General features: G+C 46.6%; 1 protein-coding gene across 2 annotated transcripts in view; it reads right to left on the bottom strand.

Annotated features, from left to right (window-relative positions):
- Window positions 1-4,351: 4,351 nt before the first annotated feature.
- Window positions 4,352-13,598, bottom strand: part of LOC311112151 (ras-related protein Rap-2a-like) — a 34,926-nt gene continuing 25,679 nt past the window's right edge. For both annotated transcript variants that reach the window (XM_084155125.1, XM_084155126.1), the window contains one exon: window positions 4,352-5,485. In XM_084155125.1, the coding sequence (XP_084011251.1) occupies window positions 5,245-5,485 (241 nt within the window). In that variant the 3' untranslated portion in view covers window positions 4,352-5,244. The remainder of the gene's footprint in view (window positions 5,486-13,598) is intronic.

Genomic DNA, 13,598 nt, shown 5'->3' with positions numbered 1-13,598 from the left:
CTCAACAAATTGACAACTAGAATGCCAAAGGTCTGCAAGGCTGTAATTGCTGCAAATGGAGGATTCTTTGATGAAAGCAAAGTTTGAAGGACACAATTATTATTTCAATTAAAAATCATTATTTCTAACCTTGTCAATGACTATATTTCATTTACATTTACATTTACGTCATTTAGCAGACGCTCTTATCCAGAGCGACTTACAAATTGGTGCATTCACCTTATGATAGCCAGTGGGACAACCACTTTACAATTTTTTTATTTTATAATTTTTTTATTTCTAGAGTATATTTTTAATTTTCATTTGTTTTATATATATATTAATATATATTTTTAAGTTTGTTTATTATTATTATTATTTATTTTTTGTGGGGATGGGGTGGGGGGTGTAGAAGGATTACTTTTATACTATCCCAGGTATTCCTTAAAGAGGTAGGGTTTCAAGTGTCTCCGGAAGGTGGTCAGTGACTCCGCTGTCCTGGCGTCGTGAGGGAGCTTGTTCCACCATTTCCACCATTTCCACCATTTCCTATGCATTTTGCTATATTTCCTATTCAAACTCATTTCATGTATGTTTTCATGGAAAACAAGGACATTTCTAAGTGACCCCAAACTTTTGAACGATAGTGTGTGTGTATATATATATATATATATATATATATATATATATATATATATATATATATAGTTAAGTAAACAAGATAATGGCAACTGCTCTGCCTCTGACCGCAAGGCACTACAGAGGGTAGTGCGTACGGCCCAGTACATCACTGGGGCCCAGCTTCCTGCCATCCAGGACCTCTATACCAGGCGGTGTCAGAGGAAGGCCCTAAAAATTATCAGACTCCAGCCACCCTAGTCATAGACTGTTCTCTCTGCTACCGCACGGCAAGCGGTACCGGAGTGCCAAGTCTAGGTCCAAAATACTTCTCAACAGCTTCTACCCCCAAGCCATAAGACTCCTGAACAGCTAATCATGGCTACCCGGACTATTTGTATTGTCCCCCCCCCCCCCACCCAACCCCCACTTTTAAGCTGCTGCTACTCTGTTTATTATTATTTATGCATAGTCACTTTAACGCTACCCACATGTACATATTACCTCAATTACCTCGACTAACCGGTGCCCCCGCACATTGACTCTGTACCCGTACCCCCTGTATATAACCTCCTACTGTTATTTTATTTTACTGCTGCTCTTTAATTACTTGCTATTTTTAGTTTTTTCTTAAACTGTATTGTTGCTTAAGGGCTTGTAAGTAAGAATTTCACAGTAATGTCTACACCTGTTGTATTCGGCGCATGTGGCAAATAAATTTTGATTTGATTTGATTTGTCATGCATGGCTCAGACCCTGAGGGCCATCGAGAGCAGTCAGATCTTCCTGTCCCGTTCTAGTGTTGCCCGGCCCTGCAGCCCAGCCTGAGCTCCTCCAGCAGCAGTAGCATGGACAGCAATGTCTTCTGCTCTGATGAGCCACGAAGGGTTACAAGGTCCAGGACCAGGTCCAGCAGAACCGCTAGCTTAGCATTAGCCTGTCTCTATGTCTGTGCCTTGTTTGTTAGCATTAGCTTAGCATTAGCTTGTCTCTATGCCTGTGACTTGTTTGTTAGCATTAGAGTTAGCTTTGGCTCCGTTTATTGCCCCTGCAGCTGGCTCATGTTTCCCTGGATCCTGGATCGCTATCCTGCTCTTCCTCCTGAGGGTCTTCCTGACCACCGGTGAGTGTCACATCACATGTTCACACATCTAAATGTCATCCTATGTAACTAATCTGTGTCCCAAATTGCACCTTATTCCCTATGGACCCTGGGCAAAAATCGTGCACTAAATAGGGAATAGGGTGCCATTTGGGATGTATCCTAGATTTCCTATATATCTAACTTGTACTGGTACATGAGACAGATCCCCTGTCCACCCCAAACCTAGTGTGTGTGTGCACGCGCATGTGTGTCATCCACCCCTCTAGCAAAACATTTAAACAATATCTTATCTCTCTATTGGGTAGAATTGGAGTGGTTTACTTTGTGCACAAACAAATACAGAATTTACTGACACCTGATGCTTTTGGTGAGGTTGACGTCTTCTAGTACCAGGTCATTTGTCTACTGGTGGGTTGGCATCACTGCTGCAGGTCAGGGTCACTGAACTGCCCTCCACTATTTCACCAGAGGAACAAATTACATACAAAATATAGTAATGTCATTAACAAAAAATGTTTTACAGGCCTACATATACAGTTGAAGTCGGAGGTTTACATACACTTAGGTTGGAGTCATTAAAACTCGTTTTTCAACCACTCCATACATTTCTTTTTAACAAACTATAGTTTTGGCAAGTTGGTTAGGACATCTACTTTGTGCATGACACAAGTAATTTTTCCAACAATTGTTTACAGACAGATTATTTCACTTATAATTTACTGTATCACAATTCCAGTGGGTCAGAAGTTTACATACACTAAGTTGACTGTGCCATTAAACAGCTTGGAAAATTCCAGAAAATGATGTCATGGCTTTAGAAGCTTCTGATAGGCTAATTGACATAATTTGAGTCAATTGGAAGTGTACCTGTGGGTGTATTTCAAGGCCTACCTTCAAACTCAGTGCCTCTTTGCTTGACATCCTGGGAAATCAAAAGAAATCAGCCAAGACCTCAGAAAAAAATGTGTAGACCTCCACAAGTCTGGTTCATCCTTGGGAGCAATTTCCAAACTACTGAAGGTACCACGTTCATCTGTACAAACAATAGTACGCAAGTATAAACACCATGGGACCACGCAGCCGTCATACCACTCAGGAAGGAGACGCGTTCTGTCTCCTAGAGATGAACGTACGAAAAGTGCAAATCAATCCCAGAACAACAGCAAAGGACCTTGTGAAGATGCTGGAGGAAACAGGTACAAAAGTATATATCCACAGTAAAACGAGTCCTATATTGACATAACCTGAAAGGCCACTCAGCAAGGAAGAAGCCACTGCTCCAAAACCGCCATAAAAAAAGCCAGACTACGATTTGCAACTGCACATGGGGACAAAGATTGTACTTTTTTGAGAAATGTCCTCTGGTCTTGATGAAACAAAAATAGAACTGTTTGGCCATAATGACCATCGTTATGTTTGGAGGAAAAAGGGGGTTCCTTGCAAGCCGAAGAACACCATCCCAACCGTGAAGCACGGGGGTGGCAGCATCATGCTGTGGGGGTGCTTTGCTGCAGGAGGGACTGGTGCACTTCACAAAATAGATGGCATCATGAGGAAGGAAAATTATGTGGATATATTGGAGCAACATCTCAAGACATCAGTCAGGAAGTTAAAGCTTGGTCGCAAATGGGTCTTCCAAATGGACAATGAACCCAAGTATACTTCCAAAGTTGTGCCAAAATATCTTAAAGACAACAAAGTCAAGGTGTTGGAGTGGCCATCACAAAGCCCTGACCTCAATCCTATGGAAAATTTGTGGGCAGAACTGAAAAAGCGTGTGCGAGCAAGGAGGCCTACAAACCTGACTCAGGTACACCAGCTCTGTCAGCAGGAATGGGCCAAAATTCACCCAACTTATTGTGGGAAGCTTGTGGAAGGCTACCCGAAACATTTGACCCAAGTTAAACAATTTAAAGGCAATGCTACCAAATACTAATTGAGTGTATGTAAACTTCTGACTCACTGGGAATGTGATGAAAGAAATAAAAGCTGAAATAAATCATTCTCTCTCCTATTATTCTGACATTTCACATTCTTAAAATAAAGTGGTGATCCTAACTGATCTAAGACAGGGCATTTTTACTAGGATTAAATGTCCGGAATTGTGAAAACTGAGTTTTAATGTATTTGGCTAAGGTGTATGTAAACTTCCAACTTCAACTGTAGTAATGTCATTAACACTTTTTTTTTTCTGCACTTCATTAGGCCTACATCAAGTAGTCTAAAACTCCAAAACTGTCTTAATCACTATTCTCTGTAAAAAACGTTTTCAAATAACTTAAAAAGGCATTTTCTAAAAGTAGTTTGTCGTTATAATTTGACACAGTTCCAATATGATTCTATATACCCATTGGGCTCACTCTGCTCAAAATTAGTGCACTACGGAATAGGGTACAATTTGGGACAGAGACCTTTACTGCAAACAACACAATTACTTACCCAACAGGATAAATATTGGCAGTAAATACCATCAGCCCCTTTGTATTTACCAAGTTCCATTCTATTCCAACAGCACAACATGCAGTAGATCGTAACTGGATACAGAAATCACCAGTCTGGCTCACACAGTTAGTTTTTTGTAAGGCGTCCAGAAACACAACAACTACCTAATCAAAAAGATGACTTCATAAAAGCCTGTAAAATGTGGTGTGGGAAGTTATGTTCAAAGTCTAGAGTTTATTAATAATTGTAAAACAAATCTATCGCATTTCATCACACCGTTCAATGTATAACATCATGTCATTAAATACATTTGACTATTTTTCCACGTTTGTTGAAGATTAATTTAATGAGGTGCAAAATAAAACTTTTTTACCATTTTGTCTCTGAAGTGGGAGATTAAATGCAACTGTACACATAAAAACATCTGAAGTCAACCACGAACCTCAGGTAACAAGGCAAACAATTTGTTGTGTATGGCAACAGAGATGCACAGATGACGTCAGCCTGATCTATGTGAAGCATTACAGATTGCACAATAGAAACGTAAAGGTTATTTCCAATTGAGCCGACATATGCAGTCTCCGCTAACACCAGAAAATTGGCTTTAAATTTCTATCACACTGTAACGCTGATCTTTCGCGATACGGATTTAATAGAGCGTTTAGACTGTCTTTCTGTCTGTCTGTGCTTCTGTCCATCCTTCTGTCTTGGTGAGTTTGATTGTACGTACTCAACAGTGTCCCATGCTCTGCGCCATCCTTTTGAGTCAACACACTATGTAGGCCTAGAATGTTTATCTGTTTTCTTTGACCCCTGTTGCCACATGCTTCTCTGGCGAATGTGTAATAGAGGGAGTTCGGTGTATCACTGTCGCATGAAGAATAACCTTGCCTGAGACCTAAATACTTGGATAGCTCACCGTCACAAACGTGTTTTATTCATTGGGGGCAGTATTGTCCTGTCTTGGCCCCTCCCGCTGTCACCCTCTCACACCGCCACCCCCCTGGAGCTGGTAAATACTGCAGACGGAGCAGCAGGGCTCCTATTTGTCCAGCCCCCTGTCCGCCACACTCTCACAGACCCCCCCCCCCCCCCCCAAGCTATTGTATACGGCAGGATAAGCCGCAGCAGGGTTCCTCTCTGTCGGGCAGCGAGGACGAGTCCATCTGTCGGACGATCTCAGTGAACAGCTCGTCCACCATGTTCTTGCTCTTGGCTGAGGTCTCCAGGAAGGGACAGCCCCAGTCCTCGGCCAAAGCCTGGCCCTCTCCACACGACACCTCCCTCTCTCCCTCCAGGTCCACCTTGTTCCCCACAAGGATCACCGGCACACTCTCGTACCTGGGAGGGAGAGAGAGAGAAAGTGTGTGAGAGAGAGAGATGGGGGAGATACATTATATCTGTGTGCATCTCTGTATTTATTACAGCAATGGGAGCTCTATATTCATGTACAGAATAGAGATAGAGAGAGACATAGACATATACAGTGCATTCGGAAAGTTTTCAGACCCCTTGACTTTTTCCACATTTTGTTATGTCACAGCATTATTCTAAAATGGATTAAATTGTTTATTCCTCTCATCAGTCTACACACAATACCCCATAATGACAAAGCAAAAACAGGTTTTTAGAATTTTTTCCAAATTTATAACAAATAAAAACTGGAAATATCACATTTACATAAGTATTCAGACCCTTTACTCAGTACTTTGTTGAAGCACCTTTGGCAGCGATTACAGCCTTGAGTCTTCTTGGGTATGACGCTACAAGCTTGGCACATCTGTATTTGGGGAGTTTCTCCCATTCTTCTCTGCAGATCCTCTCAAGCTCTGTCAGGTTGGATGGGGAGCGTCGCTGCACAGCTATTTTCAGGTCTCTCCAGAGATGTTTGATCGGGTTCAAGTCCGGGCTCTGGCTGTGCCACTCAAGGACATTCAGAGACTTGTCCCGAAGCCACTCCTGCGTTGTCTTGGCTGTGTGCTTAGGGTTGTTGTCCTGTTGGAAGGTGAACCTTCGCCCCAGTCTGAGGTCATGAGCGCTCTGGAACAGGTTTTCATCGAAGATCTCTCTGTACTTTGCTCCGTTCATCTTTGCCTCGATCCTAACTAGTATCCCAGTCCCTGCCACTGGAAAACATCCCCACAGCATGATGCTGCCACCACCATGCTTCACCGTAGGGATGGTGCCAGGTTTCCTCCAGACGTGACGCTTGGCATTCAGGCCAAAGAGTTCAATCTTGGTTTCATCAAACCAGAGAATCTTGTTACTCATGGTCTGAGAGTCTTTAGGTGCCTTTTGGCAAACTCCAAGCGGGCTGTCATGTGCCTTTTACTGAGAAGTGGCTTCCGTCTGGCCATTCTACCATAAAGGCCTTATTGGTGGAGTGCTGCAGAGATGGTTGTCCTTCTGGAAGGTTCTCCCATCTCCACAGAGGAACTCTAGAGCTCTGTCAGAATGACCATCGGGTTCTTGGTCACCTCCCTGACCAAGGCCCTTCTCCACCCATTGCTCAGTTTGGCCGGGCGGCCAGCTCTAGGAAGAGTCTTGGTGGTTCCAAACTTCTTCCATTTAAGAATGATGGAGGGCACTATGTTCTTGGGGACCATCAATGCTGCAGACATTTTTGCCAAGAGTTTGCAAAGCTGTCATCAAAGCAAAGAGTGGCTACTTTGAAAAATCTCAAATATATTATAATATATATACACTGCTCAAAAAATAAAGGGAACACTAAAATAACACATCCTAGATCTGAATGAATGAAATAATCTTATGAAATACTTTTTTCTTTACATAGTTGAATGTGCTGACAACAAAATCACACAAAAATTATCAATGGAAATCAAATTTATCAACCCATGGAGGTCTGGATTTGGAGTCACACTCAAAATTAAAGTGGAAAACCACACTACAGGCTGATCCAACTTTGATGTAATGTCCTTAAAGCAAGGCAAAATTAGGCTCAGTAGTGTGTGTGGCCTCCAAGTGCCTGTATGACCTCCCTACAATGCCTGGGCATGCTCCTGATGAGGTGGCGGATGGTCTCCTGAGGGATCTCCTCCCAGACCTGGACTAAAGCATCCGCCAACTCCTGGACAGTCTGTGGTGCAACGTGGTGTTGGTGGATGGAGCGAGACATGATGTCCCAGATGTGCTCAATTGGATTCAGGTCTGGGGAACGGGCGGGCCAGTCCATAGCATCAATGCCTTCCTCTTGCAGGAACTGCTGACACACTCCAGCCACATGAGGTCTAGCATTGTCTTGCATTAGGAGGAACCCAGGGCCAACCGCACCAGCATATGGTCTCACAAGGGGTCTGAGGATCTCATCTCGGTACCTAATGGCAGTCAGGCTACCTCTGGCGAGCACATGGAGGGCTGTGCGGCCCCCCAAAGAAATGCCACCCCACACCATGACTGACCCACCGCCAAACCGGTCATGCTGGAGGATGTTGCAGGCAGCAGAACGTTCTCCACGGTGTCTCCAGACTCTGTCACGTCTGTCACATGTGCTCATTGTGAACCTGCTTTCATCTGTGAAGAGCACAGGGCACCAGTTGCGAATTTGCCAATCTTGGTGTTCTCTGGCAAATGCCAAACGTCCTGCACAGTGTTGGGCTGTAAGCACAACCCCCACCTGTGGACGTCGGGCCCTCATACCACCCTCATGGAGTCTGTTTCTGACCGTTTGAGCAGACACATGCACATTTGTGGCCTGCTGGAGGTCATTTTGCAGGGCTCTGGCAGTGCTCCTCCTGCTCCTCCTTGCACAAAGGCGGAGGTAGCGGTCCTGCTGCTGGGTTGTTGCCCTCCTCCACGTCTCCTGATGTACTGGCCTGTCTCCTGGTAGCGCCTCCATGCTCTGGACACTACGCTGACAGACACAGCAAACCTTCTTGCCACAGCTCGCATTGATGTGCCATCCTGGATGAGCTGCACTACCTGAGCCACTTGTGTGGGTTGTAGACTCCGTCTCATGCTACCACTAGAGTGAAAGCACCGCCAGCATTCAAAAGTGATCAAAACATCAGCCAGGAAGCATAGGAACTGAGAAGTGGTCTGTGGTCACCACCTGCAGAACCACTCCTTTATTGGGGCTGTCTTGCTAATTGCCTATAATTTCCACCTGTTGTCTATTCCATTTGCACAACAGCATGTGAAATGTATTGTCAATCAGTGTTGCTTCCTAAGTGGACAGTTTGATTTCACAGAAGTGTGATTGACTTGGAGTTACATTGTGTTGTTTAAGTGTTCCCATTATTTTTTTGAGCAGTGTATATATATATATATATATACAGTTGAAGTCGGAAGTTCATATACAAACATAAAACTCGTTTTTCAACCACTCCACAAATTTCTTGGTAACAAACTATAGTTTTGGCAAGTCGGTTAGGACATCTACTTTGTGCATGACACAAGTAATTTTCCCAACAATTGTTTACAGACAGATTATTTCACTTATAATTCACTGTATCACAGTTCCAGTGGGTCAGAAGTGTACATACACTAAGTTGACTGTGCCTTTAAACAGCTTGGAAAATTCCAGAAAATGATGTCATGGCTTTAGAAGCTTCTGATAGGCTAATTGACATCATTTGAGTCAATTGGAGGTGTACCTGTGGATGTATTTCAAGGCCTGCCTTCCAACTCAGTGCCTCTTTGCTTGACATCATGGGAAAATCAAAAGAAATCAGCCAAGACCTCAGAAAAGAAATTGTAGACCTCCACAAGTCTGGTTCATCCTTGGGAGCAATTTCCAAACGCCTGAAGGTACCACGTTCATCTGTACAAACAATAGTACGCAAGTATAAACACCACGGGACCACGCAGCCGTCATACCGCTCAGGAAGGAGACGCGTTCTGTCTCCTAGAGATGAACGTACTTTGATGCAAAAAGTGCAAATCAATCCCAGAACAACAGCATAGGACCTTGTGAAGATGCTGGAAGAAACAGGTACAAAAGTATTTATATCCACACTAAAACGAGTCCTATATCGACAAAACCTGAAAGGCCGCTCAGCAAGCTCTTAAATGCTAGTAAAACTAAATGCATACTCTTCAATCGTACGCTGCTTTCACCCGCCCGCCCGACTAGAATCACTACTCTCGGCGGGTCTGACTTAGAATATGTGGACAACTACAAATACCTAGGTGTCTGGTTAGACCGTAAACTCTCCTTCCAGACTCACATTAAGCATCTCCAATCCAAAGTTAAATCTAGAATCGGCTTCCTATTTCGCAACAAAGCCTCCTTCACTCATGCTGCTAAATATGCCCTCGTAAAACGTACTATCCTACCGATCCTTGACTTCGGCGATGTCATTTGCAAAATAGCTTCCAACACTCTACATAGCAAATTGGATGTAGTCTATCACAGTGCCATCCGTTTTGTCACCAAAGCCCCACCAAAGCCACCATTGTGACCTGTATGCTCTCGTTGGCTGGCCCTCACTACATATTCGTCGCCAAACCCACTGGCTCCAGGTCATCTATAAATCACTTCTAGGCAAATCCCCGCCTTATCTTAGATCATTGGTCATATTAGCAACACCCACCATAGCAACACCCACCTGCAGGTATATCTCACTGGTCATCCCCAAAGCCAACACCTCCTTTGGCCGCCATTCCTTCCAGTTCTCTGCTGCAAATGACTGGAACGAACTGCAAAAATCTCTGAAGCTGGAGACACTTATCTCCCTCACTAACTTTAAGCATCAGTTGTCTGAGCAGCTTACCGATCACTGCACCTGTACACAGCCCATCTGTAATTAGCCCACCCAACTACCTCATCCCCATATTGTTATTTACATTGTTCATTATTTTGCTCATTTGCACCCCAGTATCTCTATTTGCACATCATCTTCTGCACATCTCACTCCGGTGTTAATACTAAATTGTAATTATTTTGCACTATGGCCTATTTATTGCCTTACCTCCATAACTTACTACATTTGCACACACTGTATATAGATTTCTATTGTGTTATTGACTGTACGTTTTTTTTTTTGTTTATTCCATATGTAACTCTGTGTTGTTTTTTATCGCCCTGCTTTGCTTTATCTTGGCCAGGTCGCAGTTGTAAATGAGAACTTGTTCTCAACTGGCTTACCTGGTTAAATAAAGGTGTGTCAGAGGCGTCAGTGACGTGGATGTGGTGTAGGAGTCAAACACAGGACACAGAAGCTTCGTCCAACCGACTTTACTAAACAAACAAATAAACACTGGCCTCAACTAAACAGGAGGCGAACTATACGCAGCAGTGCGTAAAACACCAAAGTGCAATAGCGCACGAAACACAGTGCGACTATCCTAAATATACAAACATGCGAAAACGAGCAGCACCAAAAGACAGGCGGAACAATTACACACAACACACGACTAGCAAAACGAGAAACTTATAGGATACATAATTAACACTAAAAGGAAACAGGTGTACAAAGAAGACAAAACCAAACAAACATCGATAACATACAACGGTGGTAGCTAGTACTCCGGGGACGACGACCGCCGAAGCCTGCCCGAGCAAGGAGAAGGAGCAGCCTCGGCCGAAACCGTGACAGTACCCCCCCCTTGACGCGCGGCACTAGCCGTGCGCCGACCCCGGCCTCGGGGACGACCAGGAGGACGCGGAGCAGGGCGCGTGGGATGACCACGGTGGAACTCAGTCAGGAGAGACGGGTCTAAGATGTCCCTCCTCGGCACCCAGCACCGTTCCTCCGGGCCGTACCCCTCCCACTCCACGAGATATTGGAGACCCCCCATCCGACGTCTCGAATCCAGGATGGACCGAACTGTGTACGCCGGAGCCCCCTCGATGTCCAGTGGGGGCGGAGGAGTCTCTCCTATCTCACAGTCCTGGAGTGGACCAGCTACCACCAGCCTGAGAAGAGATACATGGAACGAGGGGTTAACGTGATAATCAATAGGCAGTTGTAACCTGTAACACACCTCGTTCAGTCTCCTCAGGACTTTAAAAGGCCCCACAAACCGCCGACCCAGCTTCCGGCAGGGCAGGCGGAGGGGTAGGTTTCTGGTCAAGAGCCAGACTCGATCTCCAGGTGCGTACACCGGACCCTCACTGCGGTGGAGATCGGCGCTCGCCTTTTGTCGACAGATGGCCCGCTGCAGATGGACGTGTGCAGCGTTCCACGTCTCCTCCAAACGCCGCACCCACTCATCCACCGCAGGGGCCTCGATCTGGCTCTGATGCCATGGTGCCAGAACCGGCTGGTACCCTAACACACATTGGAAAGGGGTTAGGTTGGTGGAGGAGTGGCGGAGAGAGTTCTGTGCCATCTCTGCCCAGGGGATATACCTCGCCCACTCCTCCGGCCGGCCCTGGCAATACGATCTCAGAAACCTACCCACATCCTGGTTCACTCGTTCTACCTGCCCATTGCTCTCCGGGTGGTATCCCGAGGTAAGGCTCACCGAGACCCCCAGGCGCTCCATGAACGCTCTCCAGACTCTGGAGGTTAACTGGGGACCTCGATCAGACACTATATCCTCAGGTACCCCGTAGTGCCGAAAGACGTGGGTGAATAGTGCCTCAGCGGTCTGTAGGGCAGTAGGGAGACCCGACATTGGGAGGAGACGACAGGCCTTAGAGAACCGATCCACAACGACCAGTATAGTGGTATTCCCCTGAGAGGGGGGAAGGTCTGTAACGAAATCCACCGAGAGGTGAGACCAGGGTCGTTGTGGAACGGGCAGGGGTTGTAACTTCCCCCTGGGCAGGTGTCTAGGCGCCTTACACTGGGCGCACACCGAGCAGGAGGAGACATAAACCCTCACATCCCTGGCTAATGTTGGCCACCAGTACCTAGCGCTAAGGCAGTGCACTGTCCGGCCAATACCTGGATGTCCAGAGGAGGGTGACGTGTGAGCCCAATAAATCAATCGATCCCGAACCTCGAGCGGAACGTACGTCTGACCCACAGGACACTGTGGAGGACTAGGGTCGGTACGCAACGCCCGCTCGATTTCCGCATCGACCTCCCACACTACCGGTGCCACCAGACAAGACTCTGGCAGTATGGGAGTGGGCTCAACGGACCTCTCCTCTGTGTCATACCGCCGGGACAGGGCGTCTGCCTTACCGTTCTGGGACCCAGGGATGTACGTGATTTTAAATACGAACTGGGCTAGAAACATGTTCCACCGAGCCTGACGAGGGTTCAATCTCCTAGCTGCCCGGATGTACTCCAGGTTACGGTGGTCAGTCAAAATGAGAAAAGGGTGTTGAGCCCCCTCAAGCCAATGCCTCCACACCTTTAGGGCCTGTACCACGGCTAACAGCTCCCTGTCCCCTACGTCATAATTTCGCTCCGCTGGGCTGAGCTTCTTGGAGTAGAAGGCACAGGGGCGGAGTTTAGGTGGCGTGCCGGACCGTTGCGATAGCACGGCCCCAATACCGGCCTCTCACGCGTCCACCTCTACCTGAAATGGTAAAGCGGGATCCGGATGCGCCAGCACCGGGGCCGAAGTAAACAGGTCCTTCAGTCTCCCAAAAGCCCTGTCCGCCTCAGCTGACCACTGCAAACGCACCGGACCCCCCTTCAGAAGAGACGTTATGGGAGCTGCCACCTGTCCAAAACCCCGGATAAACCTCCGGTAGTAATTTGCAAAACCCAAGAACTGCTGCACCTCTTTAACCGTGGTTGGGGTTTGCCAATTACGCACGGCTGACACACGGTCAACCTCCATCTTCACCCCTGACGCGGACAACTGATAACCCAAAAAGGAGATAGACTCCTGGAAAAACAGACATTTCTCTGCCTTGACATACAAGTCGTGCTCCAACAGCCTCCTCAACACTCGGCGCACCAGAGCTACATGCTCGGCTCGGGTAGAAGAGTACACTAGGATGTCGTCAATGTACACGACCACCCCCTGCCCCTGCATGTCCCGGAAGATCTCATCCACAAAGGATTGGAAGACTGAAGGAGCATTCATCAACCCGTATGGCATGACGAGATACTCGTAATGACCCGAGGTGGTACTAAATGCTGTCTTCCATTCATCGCCCTCCCTAATGCGCACCAAGTTGTAGGCGCTCCTGAGATCCAGTTTCGTGAAGAAACGCGCTCCGTGTAATGATTCCGTCATAGTCGCAATCAGAGGGAGTGGATAACTGTATTTCACAGTGATCTGATTGAGACTACGGTAATCAATACACGGGCGCAATCCTCCATCCTTTTTCTTCACAAAAAAGAAGCTTGAGGACGCAGGGGAAGTGGAGGGCCGTATGTATCCTTGTCTCAGAGACTCGGCTATGTATGTCTCCATAGCCCCCTTCTCCTCTTGAGACAGAGGATACACATGGCTCCGCGGAAGCGCTGCTCCTGCCTGGAGGCCTATCGCACAATCCCCCTGTCTATGAGGAGGCAACCGCGTCGCCCTCGTCTTGCTAAACACGAGTGCTACCTCCTCATACTCAGGGGGGATGTGCATTGCG

Source organism: Coregonus lavaretus, assembly GCF_964263955.1.
Source record: "Coregonus lavaretus genome assembly, chromosome: 38".
In the NCBI taxonomy this organism is placed as follows: Eukaryota; Metazoa; Chordata; class Actinopteri; order Salmoniformes; family Salmonidae; genus Coregonus; species Coregonus lavaretus.
Note: the sequence above shows the minus strand (reverse complement) of the source record. Positions and strands in the feature narration are given on the sequence as shown.